The 24,622-nt window shown below is 42.6% G+C and overlaps 2 protein-coding genes across 2 annotated transcripts; both read right to left on the bottom strand.

Annotated features, from left to right (window-relative positions):
* Positions 1–314: 314 nt before the first annotated feature.
* TM4SF18 (transmembrane 4 L six family member 18) lies at positions 315–7,989 on the bottom strand. The gene is made up of 5 exons (XM_063131481.1): positions 7,646–7,989; positions 5,094–5,183; positions 3,477–3,619; positions 1,076–1,256; positions 315–772 (listed from the first exon to the last, which is right to left on the bottom strand). The coding sequence occupies exons 1-5, from the start codon at positions 7,820–7,822 to the stop codon at positions 758–760; spliced, it is 606 nt and encodes a 201-aa protein (XP_062987551.1). The 5' UTR covers positions 7,823–7,989; the 3' UTR covers positions 315–757.
* A 2,184-nt stretch (positions 7,990–10,173) lies between these two features.
* Positions 10,174–24,031, bottom strand: LOC134402503 (transmembrane 4 L6 family member 1-like). Its single transcript, XM_063131977.1, has 5 exons — positions 23,855–24,031; positions 20,544–20,633; positions 20,300–20,448; positions 16,974–17,154; positions 10,174–10,206 (listed from the first exon to the last, which is right to left on the bottom strand). The coding sequence occupies exons 1-5, from the start codon at positions 24,029–24,031 to the stop codon at positions 10,174–10,176; spliced, it is 630 nt and encodes a 209-aa protein (XP_062988047.1).
* Positions 24,032–24,622: the final 591 nt, after the last annotated feature.

Below are 24,622 nucleotides of genomic sequence, written 5' to 3'. Positions count from 1 at the left end.
AACACAAACTAGAAATAAGATTTTGCAATCAAAACACCTTTTTTAAATGAAACAAATAATAAGACACTCAGACTTACATCTCAAGCCAATTTACTGCCTCATGTAAAGGAACAAAATGCTTGTTGACTGGACTGGCAGTTGAATCTTACTTCAACACTGGCAATGGGGTTGCATTCTCCACCACACAGATTTATCACTTCAGAAAGAACCACATCATTCTTATACACCAAATATTTATCCATGAAGCATCAGTGCTATACCAGGGTGCTTTACAATATGCAAATACAAAAGGCCATGGGGTCATAGAATCATAGAATAGTAGAGTTGAAAGGGGCCTACAAGGCCATCGAGTCCAACCCCCTGCTCAATGCAAGAATCCACCTTAAAGCATCCCTGACAGATGGTTGTCCAGCTGCCTCTTGAATGCCTCTAGTGTGGGGCAGCCCACAACCTCCCTAGGTAACTGGTTCCATTGTCGTACTGCTCTAACAATTTAAATAGAGAAGAAACGCAAGGGAGAGGAAGAGGTAAAAATAGGTAACAAGAAAATGCAGTCATGCCAAAAACTGCACTTGCTTCGATATGAGTGGAGCATTGTAAACCACATGTAAGAAAAACATGAGAGCTAATTCCTTTATAACACAGAAATATGGGTGAATGTGTAAAAAGCACTGCACCAAAACAAAACATTTTAATAACACACCAATATCAACCACAACAAGATGTACGATGGTGTGTTGGCATCTGTCTTTCCCTTTCAGATCAGTGCAGGCTGTGGAACAGAAGAGAAAGAGATCAACTTTTAACGTACAAATGCTGTGATCCATGAAGAAAGAATAGTATTTGTATAGGCTATGGACCATTGGATACAAGCATCATTGCTAATTGTAGTAGTATTTATAATACTTATAATATTGTAACATAGACATCAACAGAATGGAGAGGAGCTGTCCAGCTTAAATCCTCTGATTTTTGCACCTACAGAGAAGGGCATTTAGTCCTACCATGAGGGAGTGAGAATGATAACTGACAGTTTTGTTTAATAAAAAAGTGGTTTTTGAAATTACTCTGTTACCTGTACAAAAACAGGATAGGTTCCGCACAGTATCCGCTTTAATTCCGCAATCACTTTCAGAAAGCATATCAATATTTGAAGGCCGCTAAGGGCTATCAGGATAGAAAACAAAATGATGTTCCACTCCACTACATAAGCGGGTTCAGAGCACTGAGACCAGGAAGTGTGCTCCATGAGGTAACTATTGGAGAAACAGCAGCATAAAGAAATTAGAACTATATGATTATATTGTTGTTGTTGTTGTTTTACTTTTCATTCAGAATTATCAGCCCCATAACTCCTCATCCTTCTGGCATTTGTGAGAAAAAGAATAGGCCCAACAACCTGACCATACATCTGTTCCCTTGAACCAAGCAGGGAACCCATATCAAGCCTCTTTCCTTCCTGCCCCAAACATGGCTTCTGGAGAGGGGTCCTAGGGTGGTGTCAGAAACATGTTGCCCCATCCCCTGCAAACATGGATTGCTTTCAGGGGAAGAATTAGGAATATTACTCCCCACTTTGGGATCTCCATGGCAGTGGCTGTGCCTCCCAGAATCAGGACTGCCTCTACTATAATGTTGTTTCAAAGCACAGTACTTTACTTCTCCCCCACCATTGCCATGAACAAATAGTAGCCATTCCATTATAAGGGAAGATGTCATGTATGCAGAAAGGCTTTAGCTCAGCCACTTCCCTGACATGCCAGTTTTCTGTGTGCAAGGAAAATTTGTGTATGGAGAGTATTCAATTATCAAATCTTTATATGCAGTCTGATATGCCACAGGTTTCCTGCCTCATCAGCTGTTTGTGAGAATTAGGCCTTTCTTAGTCACGCTAGAATATAACAGAACATTGGGAAAGTTTCAGGGGTGCATATATTTTCCCCTCATGAAGGTGGGAGTGTGGGGAAGCAGACAGGAGGGAGTTATTTTGAGCAGAAAATGGAAAGAAGGGATGCAGTTAAGGAGAAAAATAAAATACTGGAGGAAGATACATGTGTCTATGTGTAACATTTTTGCTCCTTATTATAGTTCTTGATGGACTGGAGCCCTGAAATTTGGTACAGATATGGTCCAGTTATTAGGGGGGAAATATGGGACATTTCTACATCTTCCAAAGTACATCCCAAAATGGCTAAGGTACTTCCAGGCAATGCAGAAAGCTGAAATTTGGCACAGATGTGAGCCAAATCACACTGATAATTATAAGAAACTGGAAATGTTATGTTTTTGGGATTTAACAGTCACAATGTTCACCTCATAGTAAGTCAGTATTCCATCACATTCACATTGCACATGGGATGAAGTTATGGGGTGTGGAGGTTCCATTCATATTTGGATTAATAACAGACAGATATATGCAATGATGCATACTGAATGCAAACTCCATTTATGTGTGCATGTGTTGGTAGACAGCATAATATGACTTTCCAGTTTAAAGTGTTTCAGATATACAAAAGCAAATTTAGAAATGAGTGTGCTACAAAGCCACGTATCATTGGCATAACTCCAGAACTACCATCACCAATTTTTATAGTTGCTTTTGCCAAGTAGGGAAATTTCAAGAGAGGAAATAGAATAATTTTACAACCATTCTCCCTCCCTCCCTCCCTACTTCCTTCCTTCCTTTGCTCTCTCAATCTCTAGTTCATTTCAAACTTAAGGGCCACATAAGGGCCTTGTTCTGTTTTTTGTTTGTTTTTCTTATGAGGTCTTTTCACGCAATGACATATAATCAAGCTCTGCAGCAGAGCTGAGAGCTGCCTAGAGCAGCCATTGGGTGAATAGGATGGAGTACAATACTTTTGCTTCTCGTGGGAGCAATTTTCCCAGGTACATTTGCTCCTACGCAGGGTCAGCAGAGACCATGTATGGATCTGTTAGTAAGGAATCAAAGGATGAGCAAGCAGCGGCAGAAAGGGCAGCAAAATACTAGGCTAGGAAAAGCACTGTGCCTGCAAGGGGAGAGAAGAAGAACTTCATTCCAATTAGCCTTGTTACTAAATTCAGAGGTTTCCTTTTAGTCATTGCTGCTTAAAGTTTCAGGCCTAAAGCTTTGAAATAGAAGGTTCTGGTTTGTGGCCTTATTCCATAAGCCATAGGAGTGTCCTATAAAGCCTGAGAGTCTCCTGGCTCAGGCTGAGTTGGGGTGGAGGCAGCCTTTGTCCCTGCCTACACTGATGGAAGTTAGGGTATCCCCCTTCTTCCTTCACATGGCTGGATGGGAATTGGACCGGTTGAATGGAGCAACTATGGAACTAAAAATGGAGAGCTGTCATGAGCCTTACAAATCACAGGGCCGAATGGACAGGTGGAGAAGCGTGCAACACCCAAAGGCACATGACAGAATGCCTTTTTAGTATTTGTTCTGGGACATCAGTGTACCCAATATGGCCTCTGGAGATTGTGATCTTTCTTACCTGCCTGCAGTATCTTTGAAGGGATATTGCCATCCAGTTAAGGTTCTGCAGTATGGGCCCTGCACTAAGCCCAAAGTAGATATGATCAGACTGTATCCAGAGAATGCAATCCCTAGCAGGGCAAGCACAACTGAAATGAAACGCTGGATTAAAGAGAGCACAGTGTTATCTATAAGACCATGACAAAAGAGCCATACTGGGTCAGACCAAAAGTCCATCTAGCCCAGCATTCTGTTCAAACAATGGCCAATGGGAAGCCTATACACAGAGCATGAATGCAATAGCAGCCTCCCACCCTTGTTTCCCAGCAACTGGTATAGTGGAGACAATATGTAGCCATCATGACTAGAAGCTGTCTTTATGAGGATGGAGAAATTCCATCACTTCAATTACAGGAGAAAATGCTCCTTAGCTATAGCCTTAGCCTAACTAAGCATAGATATGGCTTAGAAATGATCAGGAATAAATAACAGAAAATAATTGTCTTTTTATCTCTTATTAGACTGAATGCCGACAGAATGGCAATATTTCTGTCTTGTGACAGTATCCTCTGTTATAAAAATACACGTTTACCTTGTCAGAGGGGAATTGCTACAAACTACAACATAAGCAAATTACTTTTCCATGCCATTCCCCTTAACTCAAAATTGCTTGCAAAAATGTGCACTGACAGCCCCCTAATAACTGGATTGTTGTCAGTGGTCTCAGTTGTGGATGCAGCTTAATGCAAGGGGTTTAGGGAGCAAAAATGAGATGCAAAAATGTAGTAGTTAATTATTACCATAGAATTTAATAACAAGATTTAGGCTATAGTTGTTTTTTAACTAGTCCTCAGGAAGTCAAATTTCAAAAGCCCATTCTAAACTCTTTCATGGTACCGAACTTGTAAGAGTGTTGGTCTGTATGTTTTTTTATTGGAAAATGCCAAAGCTTCCACTCGCAAAATGTCCAAACAGCCCACTAAGATGACACAGAGCCAAGCTCTTCATGAGAACACAAGTAATAGGAAGTGAGGAGACGACAGAGAGGGTCTTGCAGGCATAGCCTTAGAGAAATTGCATTGCTGAGCATGTGGGTTCTATGATTGGGTCAACCTTGTGTTTTGGGTTTCGACTCCCATTAGCCCCAGTCAGCATGGATAATGAGCAAGAATCCTGGGAGTTGTAGTCCAAAACATCTGGAGGGCACCAAGGTTGGGGGAGGTTTTATTAGGTAAAATATCATTTCTTGAATGAAAACACAGGAATAGGACAAATGAGTTTTGCTTCTGTGCTTCTTTCATCAGTGTGTGATTCACTCTACCTAGAGAAATGGGAGCCTAAGGTAGGAAGAAGTTGGCAGGGGTCCCCAAGTATCTCTGTTAATTCTGGTAGTATACCAAAATAAAATAAAATAAATGGTTTCCATCTATTTGAAAGCGGTGAGGAGTAATTCATCCTGTTTTTGTTTTCCCTAACAGATTACTTGTAGAGATGAGAGGGAACGGCTCTCTTTTTATCTCTAACACACAGAGAGGAAGGAAACAGGAGCAGAAAAACTCAGAAGAGTCAAAGGAAGAGGAAGGTGTTTTGTTTGATTTTTAAGCAAAAGTAGTATGTATGCAAGCAAGATACTTACCCTGTATGTTTTGGTGCAGCTCTCATTTTGGCAGCATCTATGGAAGGTGTCTTGATCCAGGATTATTAAAAGTGCTGCCAACATAAGCATCTGGAAGGCCAGGAGTGGAAATCACAAAAGATACTGAGTCCAATAGTTTTAAACCCTTATAGAATCATTTATTTTATTTATTATGTTTAGGCTGTGATCCTATCATTATCTTGGAGCATTCCAGGGTCAGAGTTCTACCTCCAGCCTCAGAGAGGGAAATCCATTCTCTCTTATGCCCCCCCCCCCCCGGTGGTAAGAGCACATGCATAAGGTTCCTTGGTCAATCCGTGGCATCTCCAGGTAGGACTAGGAAAGAATTCTGCCTGAAATCCTGGTGTCAGTGTCAACGATCCTGGGCTATTTGGACCAATGGTCTGACTCAGTATAAGTCAGATTCCTATGTTCCTGTGTAGAAACTGTAGCACCGTGATAGAACACATGGTTTGCATACAGAAGGTCCCAAGTTCGTTCCCTGGCATCTCTAGGTAGGGAAAGTCAAATTCCTGCCTGAAAATCCGAAGAGCTACTGCTGACGGTCACTGTTGCCAATACTGGGCAATATGGACCCATGGTCTGACTCCATATAAGGCGCCTTCCTATGTTTCTGTCCCAGAGTCCGGAGGATTGCAGCCTAAATTGTGTGATCATACTACTGAAAAATGCTGCCATTCTGGTCAGATAATGCCAAACATTTACTCTGTATGGATTTATTTATTTATTTATTTATTGCATTTCTATACTGCCCAATAGCTGAAGCTCTCTGGACGGTTCACAAAATTATACTCAAAGTACTGGGCAAACACTTGTCAGAAGAACGTTATTCAGGAATAATCAGAAGTTTAAGATATAATGAAAAGATACACAACACAAACAGGATTCATCCTAGCAGTGACCTGTGTTTCCTTAAAGAGAAGAGCAGTTGGATTTTCCTCTTATTTACACATAATAATAGAAGTTGTGCCAATAGGAACTTTTCCATTAAGTCTCCTAGAAATGCCCAGGGTGGGGGCAATTTTTGCCCTAGGGAAGAAAGGAATAAACCTCCCCTCCTTGCACGGTGAGGTCCAAGTAACAAACAAGCCAAATCACACCTGCACTTAAAGGGGGAAAAGGCAAGATGTAGCTGCATCATGCTGTGCATCCTGGCATAATGTGTAGTTTGACCAAGATGGTTATTTTAGCCTTAGGGTTGACCTTAAACAGCATATCATGTCAACTTGATCAAAAATGTTACCAGCTAACTAGAGCTGTGTATTGCAAGCTCTTACCTACTAATGCACTCTTCCCCAAGCTGGTGCCCTCCAGATGTGTGAGACTACAATGTGGCACTGACTAGGATGATGGGAGTTGCAGTCTAATACATCTGGTGGGCACCAGGTTAGGAGAAATCCAAACATTAGTCACAGCAAAGCTCCACTGAAATCAGTTGGATTTACTACCCAATCCCAAACATGTTTACTGGACGTCAGTCCAAGCTGAGTTCAATGGCTAGGGTGACCAACTGTCAGGATTTCCCCAGATTTGTCCTGGTTTTTGTTCTTTCCATGGTGTCAGGGGGGATTTTCTATAATTTTCAATAATGTCCTGGAATGACACACCTTCCCCTTTAAGGCTGCCATTAGCATGGCAGGAGGGAATGACATGCTTTCTTGAGGTACATCATTCCCCCACCCCGAGCTCCAATTGAGGTCTTAAAAGGGAAAGTGGGTCATTCGTGGACATTATAGAAAAGGCCCCAATTGGAGTGGATGGTGGTGGTGCAGAATGAAATCCTTTCCCCTCCTCCACTCCAATCGGGTTCTTTAAGGTGGAGGGGGAATAACGTACTTTCTGCAGGACTCAGAAAGCTGCTTCCCCACACACACACTAGGTGTCCTCTTTTTTGGTTTCCCAAATATGGTCACCCTATCAATGGCAGATAATTTCAGAAAAACATTGTTGCTTTAGCTAAATATGCACCTTAATTCCACTCATCTGAGCTGCTTTTAATATGTCTCCAGAACAGAAGAGCAAGACAGAAGTGCTTTGAAATCAATCAATCAACAACTAAACAATTTCAGTAGGACTTAGTTCCAACTAACCTTCACTTGATTTACGCACACTGTCTATATGTGGGCATGTGTAGTTTCTTGTGCAAATTAGTGAGGCATCTCATTCATCCAAGCCCATGGCAGGTGTCAAATCAATTGTAATAAACTTAGTTCACACCCTGTGCTACTCTAGAGTAAATGCTTTTGTGTGCTGTGGTCTTAGCTGAGAGAAAAGTACAGGTGGTAAATAAGCATACATTAAAAAAAGACTTCTATCTACCAAAATTTAAAACATATTGGCGACTGGCATCTTTGATTTTGGGATACTGAGTACACTTACTGCTTCTAAAATAAAGTCATTACTCTGTTTGCTTTCTTCCATTCCTCCTCCTCCTCCTTATATTGCAAGATCAAACAGTCCTGTTGCAGTTAACACTGTGCTGCAGGGATAACTAGAGACACATTTAGTAAAAACCACAAAACCACACTTACCATAATCCCAGAGAAACAGATCCCTTCAAAATACCACACATAGTTGGTGAGATCGTTGTTGGAGGCATACAAAGATTTCCCATCAGGAAAATATAGCAGGATGTTTATAACAATGCTCCAAACTGCTAGGGGGATTAACAGACAACTCAAACAGCCTCCACACTTTTGTAAACCCATCTCAAAAAGGGCAAAGGAGGGGGGCTAGTCCTCTCCCCCAACCCCACCCAAAGTTATCAAATGCTACTTGCTGCTTTCTTTTTTCAATGGAGTCATTTTGCATTTACAAGAACGGGTTGCTGGGATATGGTTCTTGTCAAACAAGCCTAGTGCCCAGTAAATAAAGGCTTTGCTGTCCACAGAACAATAGACGCTACTGGCTGGAGTTCTTGTCTTATCCTTGAAAGGGGGGGTGTTCCTCTGAGGAACTTTGCCTCTAAAGGGAATTCCCTGCTGGCCCTACTTAGAGAGCTCAATCAGTCTTAGGAAGACAGTGTTTCTCTGAAAGGAAAGGAAACAGGAATGGATTGTGTAATTAGGAACTATATTTTGTCTTCTGAACAGCATGCAATTAAGTTCATATTGAATTGAGAGGTGCCATCCAAGTGCAGGGTCCAAAGCTCAAGCTTGCCTGGAAACCAGGCCCACTGATCTAGCATGCTGAGCCCAGAGGAGATATGGTGATCAGGAAGCCAACCCCAATGAATTCTTTATAGGGATGCTGTCATGTGACGAGGCTGAAGTTGGCTCCACGTTTCCAGAGAGCAGTCTGAATATGGAGCTGAAGTTGACATGCCTCTGCACCTCAAAATACATTTTGGGCTACTCCAGTCAGATTCCCACCCCACCCATAATCAGGAGATTGTCCCCTTCAAGCAGAAGTGATGAGGAAGCATGTGGGGGTGGGGTTACTAGTGGAAAACTCTGTCATCTGAAGGTCTTGTAAAATCATGTGTATTGTTTTAGAGTAGTCCTTCCTAAAAGTCTAGACTGGAAGCACCCTTCATCTCCATGTGTTGCTTTTGCACAATATTTTTAATCTGTGGGACACTTAAGGGTACACTTAGGAAAATGCAAAAGGGGTTGTATTTCCCCCCCCCTCCCAAAGTATAAGTCCACCTCAAATCATGGACCAGAGACATAATAAGGAACTGGGACAGAGGGCAGATCTACACCAAGCAGGATATAACACTTTGAAAGTGGTTTGGAAATGGTATATGGCGGTGTCACAGGTCCCAACAGTTGTCAATACCGTTATAAACCAGTAGTGTAGATCCTGCCTTAGGAACTGAAGTAAGAAACTACTTCAGCCTCATCGTGCAAGTTGGGGACTGTTAAGGAAACAGGGAAGCAAGGGCCTAGCGGAGGCTTTTACCTATGCTTCCTGTTATATCATTCATCCTCATCCTCACCATCAGCATTAAGAATGCCATGACAGCGTCATAGAAGGAGCAGTGTTCATGGAAGAGCTGAATGACCTTCTGAAGGTCCCTACAGACACACTCTATCACTATAGAGCACATGTTTTGCATGTAGAAGGTCCCAGGTTCAATCTCTGGCATCACCAATTAAAAAGACCAGATAGCAGTTAATAGCAAGCATCTCTGCTGGAGAACCTAAAAAGTGGCTGCCTGTTGAAGTGAATAAGACTGGGCTACGTGAGCAAGAACTCTGACTCAGGGCTGACCGAAGCATCATGAGGGATGGATAAATGAAGGCAGAAGTTGGTGTCAATAGTGCAGCAAGATTCTTGCTAGTGCCGCCACCACCCTCCCTCATCCCTCAGTGCCCACCATGCTGTGCTCCTAAAAACTGAGAAGAAAGGATACCAGATTGTCCCAAAGGCGCTTGCAATTTTTTTTATGTCCTGTGTAAGGCCGTTTCTACACCTGCCTTTCCCCCCAGGATCGTCCCTGTGCATACAAATGACCCACAGGGGATCCCGGGAGCAGGCAGAGACAATCTCTCCATTTTCCTGGGATAATCCTTAGGTGTAGAAAGGGCCTAAGTGTGCAGGAGTCAATGCTCGCTGATTGGAAATTTGCGTAATTTCCCCCTCCGTTTTATTGCTCTGCCATGACATTTGCACAATTTCCCCCACCGTTTTACTGCTTTGCCATGATATCTGTGTATGTTTAGTGAACCCCTTAGTGCTCCGTAATCCATATGTTTATGTGACATCTAGCAAAGAACACCAGTGGAGGGAAGCGACAAGTCTGAAGGAGCGTGGGGAGCCAAAAGCTGGCAGCTGCAGGAGAAAAGTTAGGGGCAGGTGATCTTCATGCTGGACTAAATATCAGACAGCACTCTTGCATTCTTCCACAAAAGCGCAAGAGCCTAAGGGCTGCAAGCACATTACCACATTACCACATTACCATTTTGCAAGCACATTACCACATTTATAAGGGCCCAGAAAATTAATTTCTGAGTGTGTGTGCGTGTGTGTGTGTGTGTTTCTCTGTGTGTGTTCTCTCAAGGAGCCAACAACCCCAGTGGCCCAATTACGCAAGGGGTGCCACTTCCACCCTTCCTCATCCCTTCTCAGTGTTCTCCTCACCAGGCTCCTAAAAATTAAGAAGAAAAGATATCAGAGCATCCCAAGGGTGTTAGATTGAGGAAACGTGGTCAGGTTTCTGCTGCAAAGGCACCTGGGATATGTCCTGGAGCCAGCTGAAGGAAACAAGCCAAGTGACAGACTGTCTGTCGGTTAACAAGTGAAAAATCAACCCACACTGGTTTGTTTTTAGGGTGGCTTAACAAACCCGCCCAATGCCTTATTAAAATGCAAATTTCTAACCTTCTTTCTCATAGGTGAGGAGAGAAATCCTATGGTCCCTGAGAGAGCAATCCAGAGACCATAAGATATTTTTGGATTCCCCCTCATGAGGCTGTAGACACTCCTACAACCGCAGAAAGGGGGATCTAAGACCAGGCCATTCCCACACACCTATCCCCTAACAATTGCCATGGAAAGCCCCACAGCCCCCGAGGAGCTCAAGGAGGCCAGAAAGGGGGAATTCCAGTGGGCGGGGAGAGAAGAGGCAAGGATCTAGAGAATCCTACAGCCTCTCTACCACCCTCTCCACCCACCACCAGTAGGACTTTTTGGTTTTTGAGGAGGAATAGTGGAGACAAAATCACCTCTGTCATTCCTCCTACCCAGCTGGCAACACATCGGAGGCTTCCTTCTAATGGGCAGCAATCCCATAGGATTGCACCCTAAAATGGCTTACAGCAGGTCAAAGTGGCCACAGGTGGCACATGGCAAAGAGGTGGGATATGTTTTCTTGCTTATGCTGCGCTACATTTTGACAGAATGCGGTATAGTTGCTCAACGATATATCTGACTGTTGCAATAGTTGCAGTATATTCCTGTAAACCTCCAATTTTCCAGATGTCTTTGCTTACAAAGTGGGGTGAATAACCCACCTGACAACTGAAATCAGATTTAACCAAAAGCAAATCATTTGCAAGACTGTCATGTTTGTTCTGGAAGGCAGCCAAAGAGGAGATCAGAGAGCAGGCAAAGGGATCCTCAGGGTCTGCTCCAGCTGGACTGCACCCCACCCTGCAAAATGAGAGGGTAAGCAGGAACATTCAACCTGTCCTACTAAAAGTCTCATTTTTAACCCTCCCTTCCCTCCCCATCTTTTTCCCTTGTGTGTTGAGTGTCGTGTCTTTTCTACATTGTAAGCCTGTGCATAGTCTTGTTTTGCCGATTGTAAGCCACTCTGGAAATCATTTTTTGACTGAGGAGAGGGATAAAGAAATAATAAAAAAATGTTTTTTTGTGGGGAGGAAAGATTTCTAATAATAAGTTTTCAAAAGAAGCAGAAAACAAAATTGAGGTGTTGGGTATTTTTTTAATTGTTCACAATCCTTATTTCCAACCCAGATTTTTTCTTCTACTGGCTCTCACGTTCTTCACTTCTCCACGCCATCTTTCTTGCTTTCTCTTGTCGAGGAAGATATGGGATTTAAGGAAGCACCCTCTCTGTCCCTTAGGTACACACCTTCCAAAAACATTTAGATATCCAGTAAGGATTAGTTTCCAACTATGATGAATTCCCTACTGTGACCAAGTCTAACTAAGGATAGGGATGGACAAAACTGTCAGTTTCTCTTTCTCCCACATTCCATTTTTAAAAATAAATAAATAACCTCAAGTTGTTTTTCCCCCAAATATAAACTTTGCGAATTTTGGTAAAATCTTATTAAAAAACGAACTAAAGCAAAATTCTCAACCATCTGCAAGAGCCAAATTCAATAGGTATGTATTCCCAGCATGAAGAGGACCACGGTTAGATGAGGGGGGTGGAGAGGGATGATCTCACGATATGATGATTGAGAGATCCTCCCCATCAGTCTACATGTGTGCATGACGTCCCAGGAGGAAGGGGACGTCACACCCACCATTTTTTTTATTGGGACTGAGCACAGGAGTGCTCCTACGAAAAACATATGTTTATTTTTTTTAAAAAAAAAATACCCTCCTGCTCCCCCCACCCCACCCCCAATGTGCATGGAGCTCCTGAGGAGCTCCGTGCCCCTTGCCCAGCTCCTTGTGGTTATTCGTGAGGAGTCAGGACGAAACCAGGATGGGTACCCACATGCCCCGCGGTCTTGGGATCATCCCGAGACCGCGGGAAAAACTGGGACAAAAGTGGTGCTGTTATCCCGGGGCAAGGGAGGGATCATCCCTCCCTGCCCCTGGGATCCCCTGTGCATCACATGGATGCACAGGGATGATCCTGGGGCGATCCCCGGGATAAACAGTCATCTAGACACGCCCCATGATGTCCTTGCCTGCCATATAGCCATTAAAGATGAGGAGCCTGTCAGAAAAAAGGAGGTGGCAACCCTAATTCAGCAGTAATATGTTTGAATACACAGGGATTCGAATCCAGACTTTTAAAAGCTAAGCCAGTGTTCTTCACTGCAAGGCTTGAGGGCCACTGATAGCTCCCAATCACCTCAAGTATGGTGCTCTCTCTCGCTCGCTCTTTCTTACACACACTTTTTTGTAATGGCCGCTCACTCCCAACAAAGGCTTTTTAGCTTTGCTTTGTTGTTTGCTTTACTAGTGAGCTACCTGCTATGATCTGGGCTACTGGAGGAGGATTCAGGGGTGGGGAGTCAGAAGACCTGCTGCTCATCAATTGTAAGGTGAGCCAGGGGTAAGGGTGGGGAGTGAGAAATGCAGGAGCAATCAGCCACTGATTGGTAAGGGTGGGGCAGGAGCCCAAGAGGCAAAGAGCAATATGATTGGCTAGCTGCAGGGACTGGAAGGAGAAATTGAATGCACAGTTGAGAAAGAGTGCAATGTGGATGTGCACTGGGAGATTTTGCAGCATTACGTAGAGCAGAGTACTGTCAAAATTTGTCTGCCTGCTGACTGACTGGTGAAGCCTTGCTTGGACATTGTGGAGGGGGTGGTGGAGAGGAGACACCCCAAAAGCTCTTCGACAGAGTCTGGTGCACAATGTGGACACTTAACTGGGGGGACAGGGGAGGATCCCATGGGCTGGGGAAAGCCCCCAAGCAGCCCTGGCGGCAGTACCTGGAGCCCAAGGGGCTCCTGCTTGAAAAATAGTGAAGATCACTGAAGAAAGCACTCAAAGCCCTGGGTGTGGATGGACAAATATGTCAGTTTCACTTTCTTCCACATTTGTGTTTTTGTTGTTCAAATCTCACAGTCTTTTTGCCCCCAATATGGAGAACTTTGCAATTTTTGGTAAATTCTTATCAAAACTGAACTGAAACTAAATGCTCACCCACCCATCCTGAAGTAATGCCTGATCTCATTACCAGGTTGTGCTACATCCCTACTGCTAACATTGGAGAATATAAAATTTTCAAGGGGGGGAATAGTCTATATCCAAAAATATTGAAATATTATTGAAAATTACCTGTTCAACTATGGAAAACGATATAATCATATGCAATTGGTGTCTACTAAGAAGAAAGTTCCATTGAGTTCAATCGGGCTTACTCCTAAGTAAGTGAGTAAAGGATTGCAGTCTAAATTATCTGTTGCATGCATTAGGCCATTAACAATATAGCTGAGTACCTGTATGTATGGGAATTTAAAAGGAGTCTTGAAAAAGATTTTCCCCCTCCCCAGAAAAAGCTCTATTACCTGCTAAAGCAGTGGTTCCCAATTGGTGGTCCGCAGACCCCAGGGAGTCCGTGTAACCCATCCAGGGGGTCCGTGGCACCATTCACATATTAACTCTGCAAGGTCCGCATTTTAATAAAAGAAAATACGCCGTTTCCCGCGTTTGGTTTGCTTCGACGGTGACGTCATGCACGAAAGCACCTACGTGATTTAGCGACTAGCTTCAGAGATTACTTCCCTGCACCTAATCCTGAAAACTCATGGATAAGGAATCCTTTTGAATGTGATGATGTACAACTAACAACTCTATCTGCGGAAGAGCAAGATGCACTTGTTGATGTGACTTGTGATGGTTCATTGAAATCATTTTTCAAAGAATATAGACTGGACCAATTCTGGGTGAAGGTTTTTCTTGATTATAAGAAGTTAGGGTGAAAAAGCTTTGAAACATCTCGTTCCCTTTTGATCCACATATCTTTGGGAACAAGCCTTTTCGACATTTTGTTATATGAAGAACAAGCATAGAAATCAGCTTGATGTTGATCCAGATTTGAGATTAAAAGTAGGAAATATTGAACTGGATGTGGAAGGGATTGTTCAGGACAAAAAGAGGCATGATTTCTCCCATCACATTTAGGTTTAGTAGCTGCTCGACAGGTCACAATTTGTTCAATTGTAAACTAGACGTTAGAAAAATTAAATTCGTCTTTATATTCCTAACTAAATCATTGTCATTTTTGCATGGTAATATCACAAATATCACAAATTTTATGGTCTGTTTTTTAGTATACCTAAAATCCTTTGCTTATTAGGGGCTACCCCTTATTTTCTCCAAAAAATTGCTTCGCACAGGTAACTACCATAGAGATAACAAAATTTTCAAAAGTAGGGGGTCCATGGCTTGGCATTTGAAAAACAAGGGGTCCGCAGTACTTAGCTAATTGGGAACCACTGTGCTAAAGAATTTAAATAATGGTAGTGAGGAACAATCTATACAATATGAACAAATGTTCTCTTAATAATAATTAACAGCATATGTCATATAAAAACAAGTCATAAGGGTATGAGTTTGACAAGTCAGCTCAAAAATTACAGTGAAGCACGAGATGATCTCAACCCAGTACTCTAGCAAGGGCAGTCCTGTAAAAGACAACAAAAGATATATATACACATATTTAATAAAAACAGGTCATCAATATCCCAGAGTCTGACATTCCTTTATAGTTATACAATTTTAGTTGGCCAATTCAGGTTCCACTGATTTCCAGATCAGTTTCAGCAGATCAGGGCCTAATCTACACCTAGCAGGTTATCGCACTATGAAAGTGGTATGAAAATAGTATATAAAAGGCAAGAGCCACACTACTGCTTTATAGTGGGATAGAAGTGCACTGACAACTATTGGGGCCCACTGACACAGACCATATCCCGCTTTCATAGTACACTATCCTGCTTAGTGTAGATTAGGCCCATGTCTTGTTTTAGAGCAGATGCACTGAGCTAATTGGAGAAAACTCTCATTACTGGATTCCCTTTAGTGATACCAATAGGATTGCAATGCAATATCTATCAGAAGTCAGCCCCACTGGGTTCAATGGGGTTTACTCTGAGGTAAGTTGTATAGGACTGCAGCCTTAGTGCGTCATTCTTTGGCATTGCCAATCATTCACGTTGAAACTAATTGGGATTCTTCCATTTTTCCATTCCTACTCATAAGAACAAGCAGGACCTGGTGCAACAGCACCCTCCACCCATGTTCTCCAGCAACTGGTGTATACAGGCTTACTGCCTCTGATCAACAAGAATCAGGTTGTTTGGCCAAAGTCTCAGGATGCTTTAGGCCTTTTTCAGGGGGTTGTACAATAACTTAGGGCTCCATCCAATGAGCGTTTTATTGCACGCTCGTTACTGGGCACTCACAGATTTTTCACAGGACTCTCACATGACGTCATCTGCCTCCTGTGCGCCTTCTGCCCCTTCTGGCCTTCCTTGCACCACAAGAAAAACCACAGAGAGTCCAAAATATTTTTAAAACCGTAAGTTGATGCTCTCTCCTCCTGTGTGTAGGAGAAGCAGCGTGATTAAAACGCCTGACTGAATGGGCCTCGTGCTCGCTGTTTACTTCCTGTTTTGAAACAAGAAGTAACTGAGCAATGGAGCAGAGAAACCAGGAGTGGAGAAGTGACGGTAGGGAGCGTGTTTTCCCCACATGTGATGGAGCTCAACGTCTGCAGAAATTATTTACAACAGTTTGTCTTCTGTCTATACACTGGTGATAGACATTGTTACAACCCCCTGAAGAAGGCCTAACAGAAAGCAAGAGGCTGAAACATGTTGGGCATTTTTTCAATAAATTTGTCTACAGCGTCCTGAGACGTTTCTCCCCTATTTGTTGTTGTTGTTCCTCTTGGATGCTTAACTGCCTTAAACCCCTGTTTGTCCAAAACTTGATGAAAGGGGAAATTATATCACCTCAAGACCAAAGGAATAATGCTTGAAAATGAAACGTCTGGTAGAGGGTTCTTATGAGAGACCAGACTGTTGTAAGACAAAATACACAAGTTAAAGCTTCGGTAAACAGATCGTCATAAAGTAAAATGCAAATTAACTCTTAAGTCTTCTTTTAAATCTTTTACTAATATATATGAGCAAATGTCACTTATGTGATGTTAATGCAACACTGAGGGAGGTTGGACTAAAATGTCACGATCTAGCCAAAGTCAAGGATTACATTGCAACATAACACTGAACATACTTAATTCCACTGAAATCAACGAGCATAAGTGGACTCAACTCAATGCTGGATAGTGGCCAAACACCTCTAAATCCCACTGAAATCAAGAGGAGTATTTTAAGTATATGCTTAAGTCTCAAGTTGCAACTCTAGTTTATGTGGGCCTTCAATTTGGACTGATTCTGTACCTCCCAAAACAACTCGCGGTTTTCATCTGACTCTTTTTATTGTCTGTTTTATTGCATTTTAATTCTTACAGTATGCTGCTTTGGGGGCCTTGCCACAAAGCAATCTATACGTTTAATAAATATAGAAATACACAAACTTTGCATTCACTGCCCAAACACGAACTTCCAAATGACGAAGACATAATAGCCATCCTTCCCTCGCTGAGTCAGTTTGTAAAGCGTTACGGGCAGTTTTGTTGTGATCAAATAAACCCTGGAATACTTTTGGAGCATCTTTTAAAACACACTTACCTCTTTGTGAGTGTGACACACAACCCAGGCACCTCCAATACAGCCATGTATTACTTGAATAATACAGATAATTAATTCGATCCCACTCAGGACAAGCAAGATAGAGAAAAGAGTCACGTTCCAGGTAAAAACATTCCTTGGCTCTCGGCATCCAGTCCAATTGGGGTGTTGAGGCAGATACCTATTGAAACCAATAGTAAATAATTAATTTGTAGCCATGGAAGACGGGCAGTGGGATGGGGCGGGAGACACCAGCATGGGAACACCAGCAAGTTGCTAAAATAAGTTTAAAGCCTTTGTCATCGTTCAATTTTTAATTTAGTTTAAGGATGTGTGGTATGAGGATTCCTGTGCTGGAGTGAGCGTACACTGCTCTCTTTTAAAAAAAAGGCATGGTAGAGACACGAAATCAATGGAGGCTGGCAACACAGTGGGGCTATGAATCCATTCTAGGTTTCAGTCAGAACTAGCCAGAACTCAAAATGATCTGTCCAAGGTGCTGAACTTATTTTGGGAATCCAGAATGGATTCATAGCCCCACGAAAGTCGTGTTCCACTGCACAGAACTACTTATCTGCACTGGTCTAGGGCACCGTAGCCTTCTCTTTAGCGCTATACATGCCTCGTGCCATCCCACTCCCCCACCCCCAGTATTTGGAAGCAATACGCCAATGTTGAGATATACACTTCAGGCTGTAATTGGGAATTCACATGACTGAATGTTTCTCAGGACAAAAGCATGCATTATATGTTTCTTTCTTGCATGTAGAAAACTAGATGTCAGGCACAAGCCTAGCCATTTCCCTGACATGCTAGTTGTCTATGTGCAGGGAAATCGTTTGTATGTAGGAGGAATATTCAGTCATATTAGTCCCACGTCTTCAGTCTGAATTGGTACAACCCAGCCCCAGATACAGATTTATCACTTTCAGCAAGAACTAAATTTATGATAAAGAAAGAAAACATTAAGGCAGAAGTCAATTAAGGAATAAATATTTTAGACCACAATCCTATACACACTTACCTAGGAGTAAGCCCAGTTGAAATCAGAGTAGACATGTATAGGATTGTGCTGTTAAGCAGGAATTTATTTGGTACAGTGATTTGTGGTTCAGAGATTATGGTTTATTATTTTTATTATTTATTTCATTTCTAAACTATCCAGTAACCAAAGCCCTCTGGGAAGTTCACAAAAATTACAAGCCACAAATACAAGATAATAAAAACATAATATAAAATATTTAATATACAAAATTTAAAAACAATTATAAATAGATAAAAAAACACCTGTTGCAATATGATACTGAACCTGATAAAACAACTGGCATAAATGTCCTCATCATATTAATGCCTGGGAGGAAAGGATAGTAGGGGTGTGCGTTCCGCACCAAAAATCCAGGGGTCTGCTGGACCTCTGACAAACCTCCACACCCGCGGTGTGGTTAGTGGGTGGTTTTAAAACTGTCAGAAATCCACGGTGCGATTGGAAGATTGTTCAGAGCCCCAAATGGATCTGTAGGTTTTTTAGGAGACGTGAGGACATGTTTCATGTTGATGGACCGCTAACTGAACACACTTCCATATTAGGAAGATGCCGAGGGCTGAAGGGGGGTAGTTTTGAGACTGACATCTGTGGCTAACCAATAGCCACAGTCTCCTCCCTGTCCCCCCATCTAATCACAGTGCTTAGGGAGAGGGATTGCAAATGATATAACCCATTTCCCCCCGCCCTGGAACTCATTCCTTTGCTAACTCATGGAGCGAGAAGGAGTCCAATTTCCACCACCCCTTGGCTGAAAGGAAGGATTTAGGAAAAATGGCTCACATTATGAAAGCAATTAAAACCATTCCATGTGAATGAGTTGTCCCAGGAAGTTATGATGACTGGCAGGCAATGTAGATCCATACAAGCCAATATTAGGATACAGAAAAGAATCTTGTGCCAAAGGCTGATCTGTGTACAGCAAGTATGGATGCAACTCGGCCAGGCATAAAGTCAAGAGAAGAAGGGGCGGTGAGAGAAAAGTTTGCTATTGCTAGTATGTCTCCTGTTTTGAAGACAGGACTCAAGTTTATATGCTTTGGGGGGGAAATAGAAATAAAGGTATTATATTTATGTTTGTTCTTGTCTGACCTCTCATAGGGAGAGCGAACACTCCCATTTCACCCCATTAGAGCAAACAGTCAGGGAACAGATCTCTATTTTTATAAACTGAAGATGAACAACTTTGCATCAGCAAAGTAAAGGATAAAAGGCTCTATGCAGTTTCGTGTGTGTGTGTGTGTGTAGGGGAGTTTTTTTTAAAAAAAAATCCTAAAAATCAAGGGATGAAGGGACCTGCTTTAAACTTGGCACGGCTAAGGCCCTATGTAAGAACTACAAGGGTGCCAAGTTTCATCTCTTTATCTTTAAAAATGACGGAGATGTATGCACTTTTGTTAATTCCAATTGATGCTAATAGAGCGGTTCTCTGAAAACAGAGTGGTTTTCCACCAGGTAATCCAACAGTGTGGAGAGACAGAGCCACCCTGAAAATTGGGGTGGAGAACCGCCTCATTGGAGCACTGCTCCAAATTTCGGGGATGAGCAGACCTGCTCTGCGCACCCGTAAAAGATAGTCTTTATCTGGCACCAGAAAGTTGACAATGTTGGGAGAGCAGTGTCAAGCTCAGGGCTGGCTTTAGCCATGGGAGAGCTGTGTGGTCACCCAGGGTGCTGAGCTGAGGGGGCGCCAAGCTGTACTTAGTGGCTATGTTTTTTTAATGTTTGTATTCTTTCAATTAGCTTTAAAGTGGTACATCAAATCAGTGGAACACAGCTTTCCTGTGGGGCAATGTTACTGAGCGCTTAGCATTTCAAATACTGTAAACACTATAAGCACACTATAAATATTAATAAAATAAAACCATAAACTGTAGGAGGTCAGCTGGATACCTTTATTATTTATAACTTTTCTTTATTATTTTTGAAGATAAAAATAATGGATATTCCAAACTAATGAATGCTTACCAAAGATACGAACTGCTACAAAAACAAAATATATTAAAAGTATAAGCTGGGATATTTCTGCTGTGTTGCATAGTGCACTGCCATTGCTCAGAATGTGGCTTTTTGAACTTTGGGTTTTGCAAACTCTAGCACAGTGACCTTGGGTCTGCTCTCAGGGTCTGATTGAACACACACAGTGGGTTGTAGGTAGCCCAGTGTGCAAACCAGGAGGTAACCAGTCTTGACAAATTCTGATGCTATCATAGAAGGTTTGAAACAGTTTGGAAATTACAATCACATAATGCTTAGACAGTATGTCATGGAAAAGACTACCTACCCTCCAGCGGAATGAGAGAATGGATAGCACCAAACTCGGTCATCTTCACAATAACAGTAAGGTCCCTCAGCTAAGGCCAAAGCTGAAATGATGAAGCAGTATCCAGCACCGAAAATTCCAACACAGGCTACTATGACAGATGCCAGCAGCTGCAATACGGAAACAGAAATGAATGGCCAACCTCCTTTGAGTTCCTGATCAGATCTCATCTTTCAATGACTAGCAAGGGGAGGAGTTCACTTACTGCACAGTTTCTCCGATAGTTTTCATGAGGAACGCATCCATGGAAATGATCGTGTTCTAATCCAATGAACGCAAATGCCGGGATCAACACCTAAGTTTAAATTTTTCAAAAGAGTTTATTGCTATCAGAATGTTGATTGCTTTTATCTCACATCTCAGCATGGTTTCCTGATCAGTTGCAACACAGTTTGAGCCTGTTAAAACTGACTTGGTTTTTCATCCCATTCATTTCTAAACAATTTCTGTCTAGCTAATTAAATAATGAGATTTCTCAGATGCTTCGTAGAACTGGCAAAGAAGCCCAAATGCCATCAAGTACGCAGTCAGGAGCTGATTGGTCATCATTAACTGGATAATCAATCAAGACATTTGGCACCAGAGTTCTCTGCAGATGAAGGCCACGCAAACCAGACCACCATGTCCCACAACCACAACCACAGAGTAGGTGCAGTATCTACACAGTATCTACACAGTATCTACACAGTAACCATCCAAAATACTAAACAACACAGACATATGATGGACGGAACATCTATTGTCGGGTCATAGGCAATCTTTAAATGTGTAGCCTATAATTTAAATGTATAAATAGCCCATTATATACATATTTTAAAAACAATTTTATGTACATTTCACTGAATGACTAAAAGAGTCCTTCTTTTGTTTTGGTGCAGACAATTCAAGACTAGTTTAGGTCACAGGGCAATGTCTGATGGCACATAATGCATCACCTCTGCAGAAGCCAATCAAATTTGGGATTCGATCAATTCCTGGATGAGAGGCTGCCTTATGTATTTTGCCTTGAATTTCATCGCAGGAAAGTGGCATCTAATTGTTTAGCTTGATGATTTATCCCAGCATTCCCAAAGCATGATCAGAGAGGCTATAATCAAGTTCCTGTGGTTCACTGCTCCCCATTTTCACAACTAAACAACTGACTCAGCCAACTGAGTCTCTAAACATTAAAACGGGGCAGGGCACACTTCAACCTTGCAGAATCTATTTCATTTTGAACCAGAACCCCCATCACACCCAGGTGCAAGAGACATACACACAGAATTGAAGGAGTCTGTGCCCGGAATTTCTTCTGAGTACCAGAACTGAACTGAGCTCACAGTCTTTCCACACATTTTGCTATGGAGTCATTTCATTGTTCCCATCATTAATCTATTGGGCATGGGAATCAAAAGTCCTTGCTGATCAACCAGAGTTCTGCCGGAAGATCCAGGGCTACCATTTTCCCACCAAGTTTTTGTCATGCAACAGGATTGTGAATAAGGGCAGTGCTCAAGGTGGGGTGGGGTGGGGTGGGGTGGGATGCCAGCTGACCTCTTGTCAGGTTGACCTAAAACCATCCTGCTTCTTTTCAATGGATGTAAACTAGGGCTATTCTTTGGATTCGGCTGAATCTGAACCCTCCCGAAGCTTAGTTAGCAAGTTGGATTCGGAGGGACCCAGAGACCCAGAGATTTTCCCCCAAGCACTCCATATAAGGAAAATGCTTGAGGGGAGAGGAAGGGGTGTAGTTTTGTGACTTACAGCTTTAGTTTTATGACTTACAGTGGATGGTGTTATCAGGGCTCTCCTATCCCAGTGCTTTGGGGGCAGGAACATCGAAGTAACACATCATAGCACTGTCCCAGTGTTCAGTGCTCTTTGCTACTTAATATCCCTACAGAAGCAGGGTTATTAAAAGAGCTTTTGTTAAGACGGTGGTACCTAGGAGAATGTAGCATTGGGTACTTGCTTGAATAAAGCTGGATGTTCAAGTATTTCTGCTTCTGCCACTGTATGCTCCACATTCATCATCCACCCATGACCTATTAACTTTTCTGTGACTTTGGTACCAATTGAGCAGAAAATAGAAAGGCTTAGGGTGCAATCCTATAAAGACAGTCGGCAGCTACCATATTCGGAGGCTACTAAGTGTCCAATGCACGGCAGCTGAAGCATGGAGGTGATCTTCGCCTCCGCTCTCCAGGCACCCTGCATTTCTGCTAGATAGGCAATTTTGCCCATTTAGCAGTGACGCTTCAGAGGGGAAAGGAAGGAGCTGGGGTAGCCATAGGAAATGTCACCTGGCTCATGCCCTAGTCTCCTCCCTTCACCCCCACAAACGTCCCCTTTTCCCATCTCCAAACAGAGACATAGCTAGAACTGGGCTACAAGCAGAAGAGGGAAAGGAGCAGTTTCTGGACTACAGAATCAGAGCCCTGTTTCCAACCCTGTTTCCAGAGCCCAGAAACCAAAGAAGCTGATGTGTTGGGGGACATAGGATTGCTCCCTTAAATTATCCTCCCCTTCTCGCCTATCCTTCTGAAATTTTGCGGGTTTCCTACCTAAGGACACCTTTATGATGTTTGCCATTTTCATACAATTAACAAAAACACACACAAAAACACTGGAGTGAGGAAGGAGAAATGAATTACTCCTACCGCCCCTCCCCCATAATCTGAAGACTCCCCTTCCACAGAAACTGCTACACTTATCCCTCCAAATTTTTGCAAGTTTCTTAGCTAGGGCTACCTCTATGCCATTTTAATAACAATTCCGCACAAAGATATGGGGATAAGTGCATGCTCATTTTTGTTTTTGGGGGAAACCCCCCCCCCCACAACTTTAAAAGCTGCTCTTGCAACCCCCATCCTCAAAACCTATTCATCTTAAATCTGACAGGCTTGATTCCCTTATAAAGAGCAATTATGCCTGCAATTTTCATCAAATTCTGCCAAAAAATCGACGATCACATTTTTACAAAATCAAACATTTAAGGTGTTCAGAATGGAGGGGGATAGAGTTAACAGAACACCTTTCCCATCTCCAGAACTGTATGCCCGCTACATATAGTTATAAAATACCCAGGTTTGAGGCTGGTGGCCCTCTAGCACTGTATAGCACAGCAGGGGAAGGCTTTAGGAGGAATTTTTAAAAATGGCCTTGATCCTGTTCCCCACTCCTGAAATTCCCCTACCCACCCCCCACCCCAAAGGCCTCAACAGCACTACATGTCTCCCGTACCAGGCTACCTAAAGCCCTGATCAAAAGCACTTCCCATAATGCTTCAGCAGATTTCTCAGTGGCTTGCCACATCCTGGATGCTCAAAGCTAGCGGTCATCAGTTTGGGCTTCTAAAAAGATGTAGAAAGAACAGATCCTGCCAAAGAGTAGCCACCTTGGTCAATTTTGAACATATATCCAAGAAGTCCAATACAATAAGGCAGCTTGGAAATTTTCTGAATCAGAAACTCAGCCACTTGGGGAAAAGATCCATTGTCCAAAAAGGGAAAAACTAGAAAAATATGTGTTACTCACCAAAAGACCTCCTCCTATAATGCCATGGAGACAGCCCACATACTTGCTGAGTTGGTTGTGCGAAGCATATATTGTTTCGCCATTAGGAAAATAGAGCAAAACATTTGCCACAATGCAGAGCACGGCGAGAATGAGCAGCTTGTACCCAGTGTATTTAACACACCTCCCGTAGCACATGATGCTTGCAGCTTTATAAATGTACTCTCAGTAGTGTAGTTATGCCAAAGACCAGCCGACATATACCTATTCCAGAAACAAAAAGGGGAGAGTGAGCCATGCGCATTCCTTCTTAAATACTCTGGCTTACCTAGTTCCCTGGATGATGATTACATGGCCACACGCATGTCAGTCGGGATTGCTGAATGCAAGACCAGAGAGAAGCACCGTGTCATTGACCATTTGCAATCAAACAGTTGTCAAATTGCTACAGCGCTCCACTTGGCCTGAATTTTACCATATAGGAATGAATAATAGCGTATGCAGTCACACACTAATAACAGGTTTTTGGACACGAAGGCTGTGTTTGTTTTGGTTTTTTTAATCTGGAAAGGCATGAGAGAAATAAAGGGGAGTAGAAGAAAATGCAATAATGTCTCCATCTGGCACAATATGAAGTTGTTTATTTTAAACCGTGTCCATACAACATTTTTAAGGCAACCACAGAAAATGTCCCAGATTAATGAAACACCTTTTGGAAGGGACATTTAATAAGTGCTGGATTGTTAAATAACTTTAATTCAAACCCTGATCGCATTTACAAAGCCCCAC

This window comes from Elgaria multicarinata, chromosome 8 (assembly GCF_023053635.1).
Source record: "Elgaria multicarinata webbii isolate HBS135686 ecotype San Diego chromosome 8, rElgMul1.1.pri, whole genome shotgun sequence".
NCBI lineage: Eukaryota > Metazoa > Chordata > Lepidosauria > Squamata > Anguidae > Elgaria > Elgaria multicarinata.
The sequence above is the reverse complement of the archived record's forward strand: the minus strand, read 5'-3'. Positions and strand labels throughout refer to the sequence as shown.

What these genes read in the sequence shown, in the direction of transcription:
- TM4SF18 (XM_063131481.1), bottom strand. Translation starts at nt 7,822, where the DNA reads ATGGGTTTACAAAAGTGTGGAGGCTGTTTGAGTTGTCTGTTAATCCCC. An exon ending in TCTGTTTCTCTGGGATTATG is followed by an intron (nt 5,184 to 7,645) that starts GTAAGTGTGGTT and finishes CTGGCCTTCCAG; the next exon opens with ATGCTTATGTTGGCAGCACT. An exon ending in GCTGCACCAAAACATACAGG is followed by an intron (nt 3,620 to 5,093) that starts GTAAGTATCTTG and finishes TCTTTAATCCAG; the next exon opens with CGTTTCATTTCAGTTGTGCT.
- LOC134402503 (XM_063131977.1), bottom strand. Translation starts at nt 24,031, where the DNA reads ATGTGCTACGGGAGGTGTGTTAAATACACTGGGTACAAGCTGCTCATT. An exon ending in TTATAGGAGGAGGTCTTTTG is followed by an intron (nt 20,634 to 23,854) that starts GTGAGTAACACA and finishes ATTTAAACTTAG; the next exon opens with GTGTTGATCCCGGCATTTGC. An exon ending in TGTGTCACACTCACAAAGAG is followed by an intron (nt 10,207 to 16,973) that starts GTAAGTGTGTTT and finishes CTTAATTTTTAG; the next exon opens with GAGCCTGGTGAGGAGAACAC.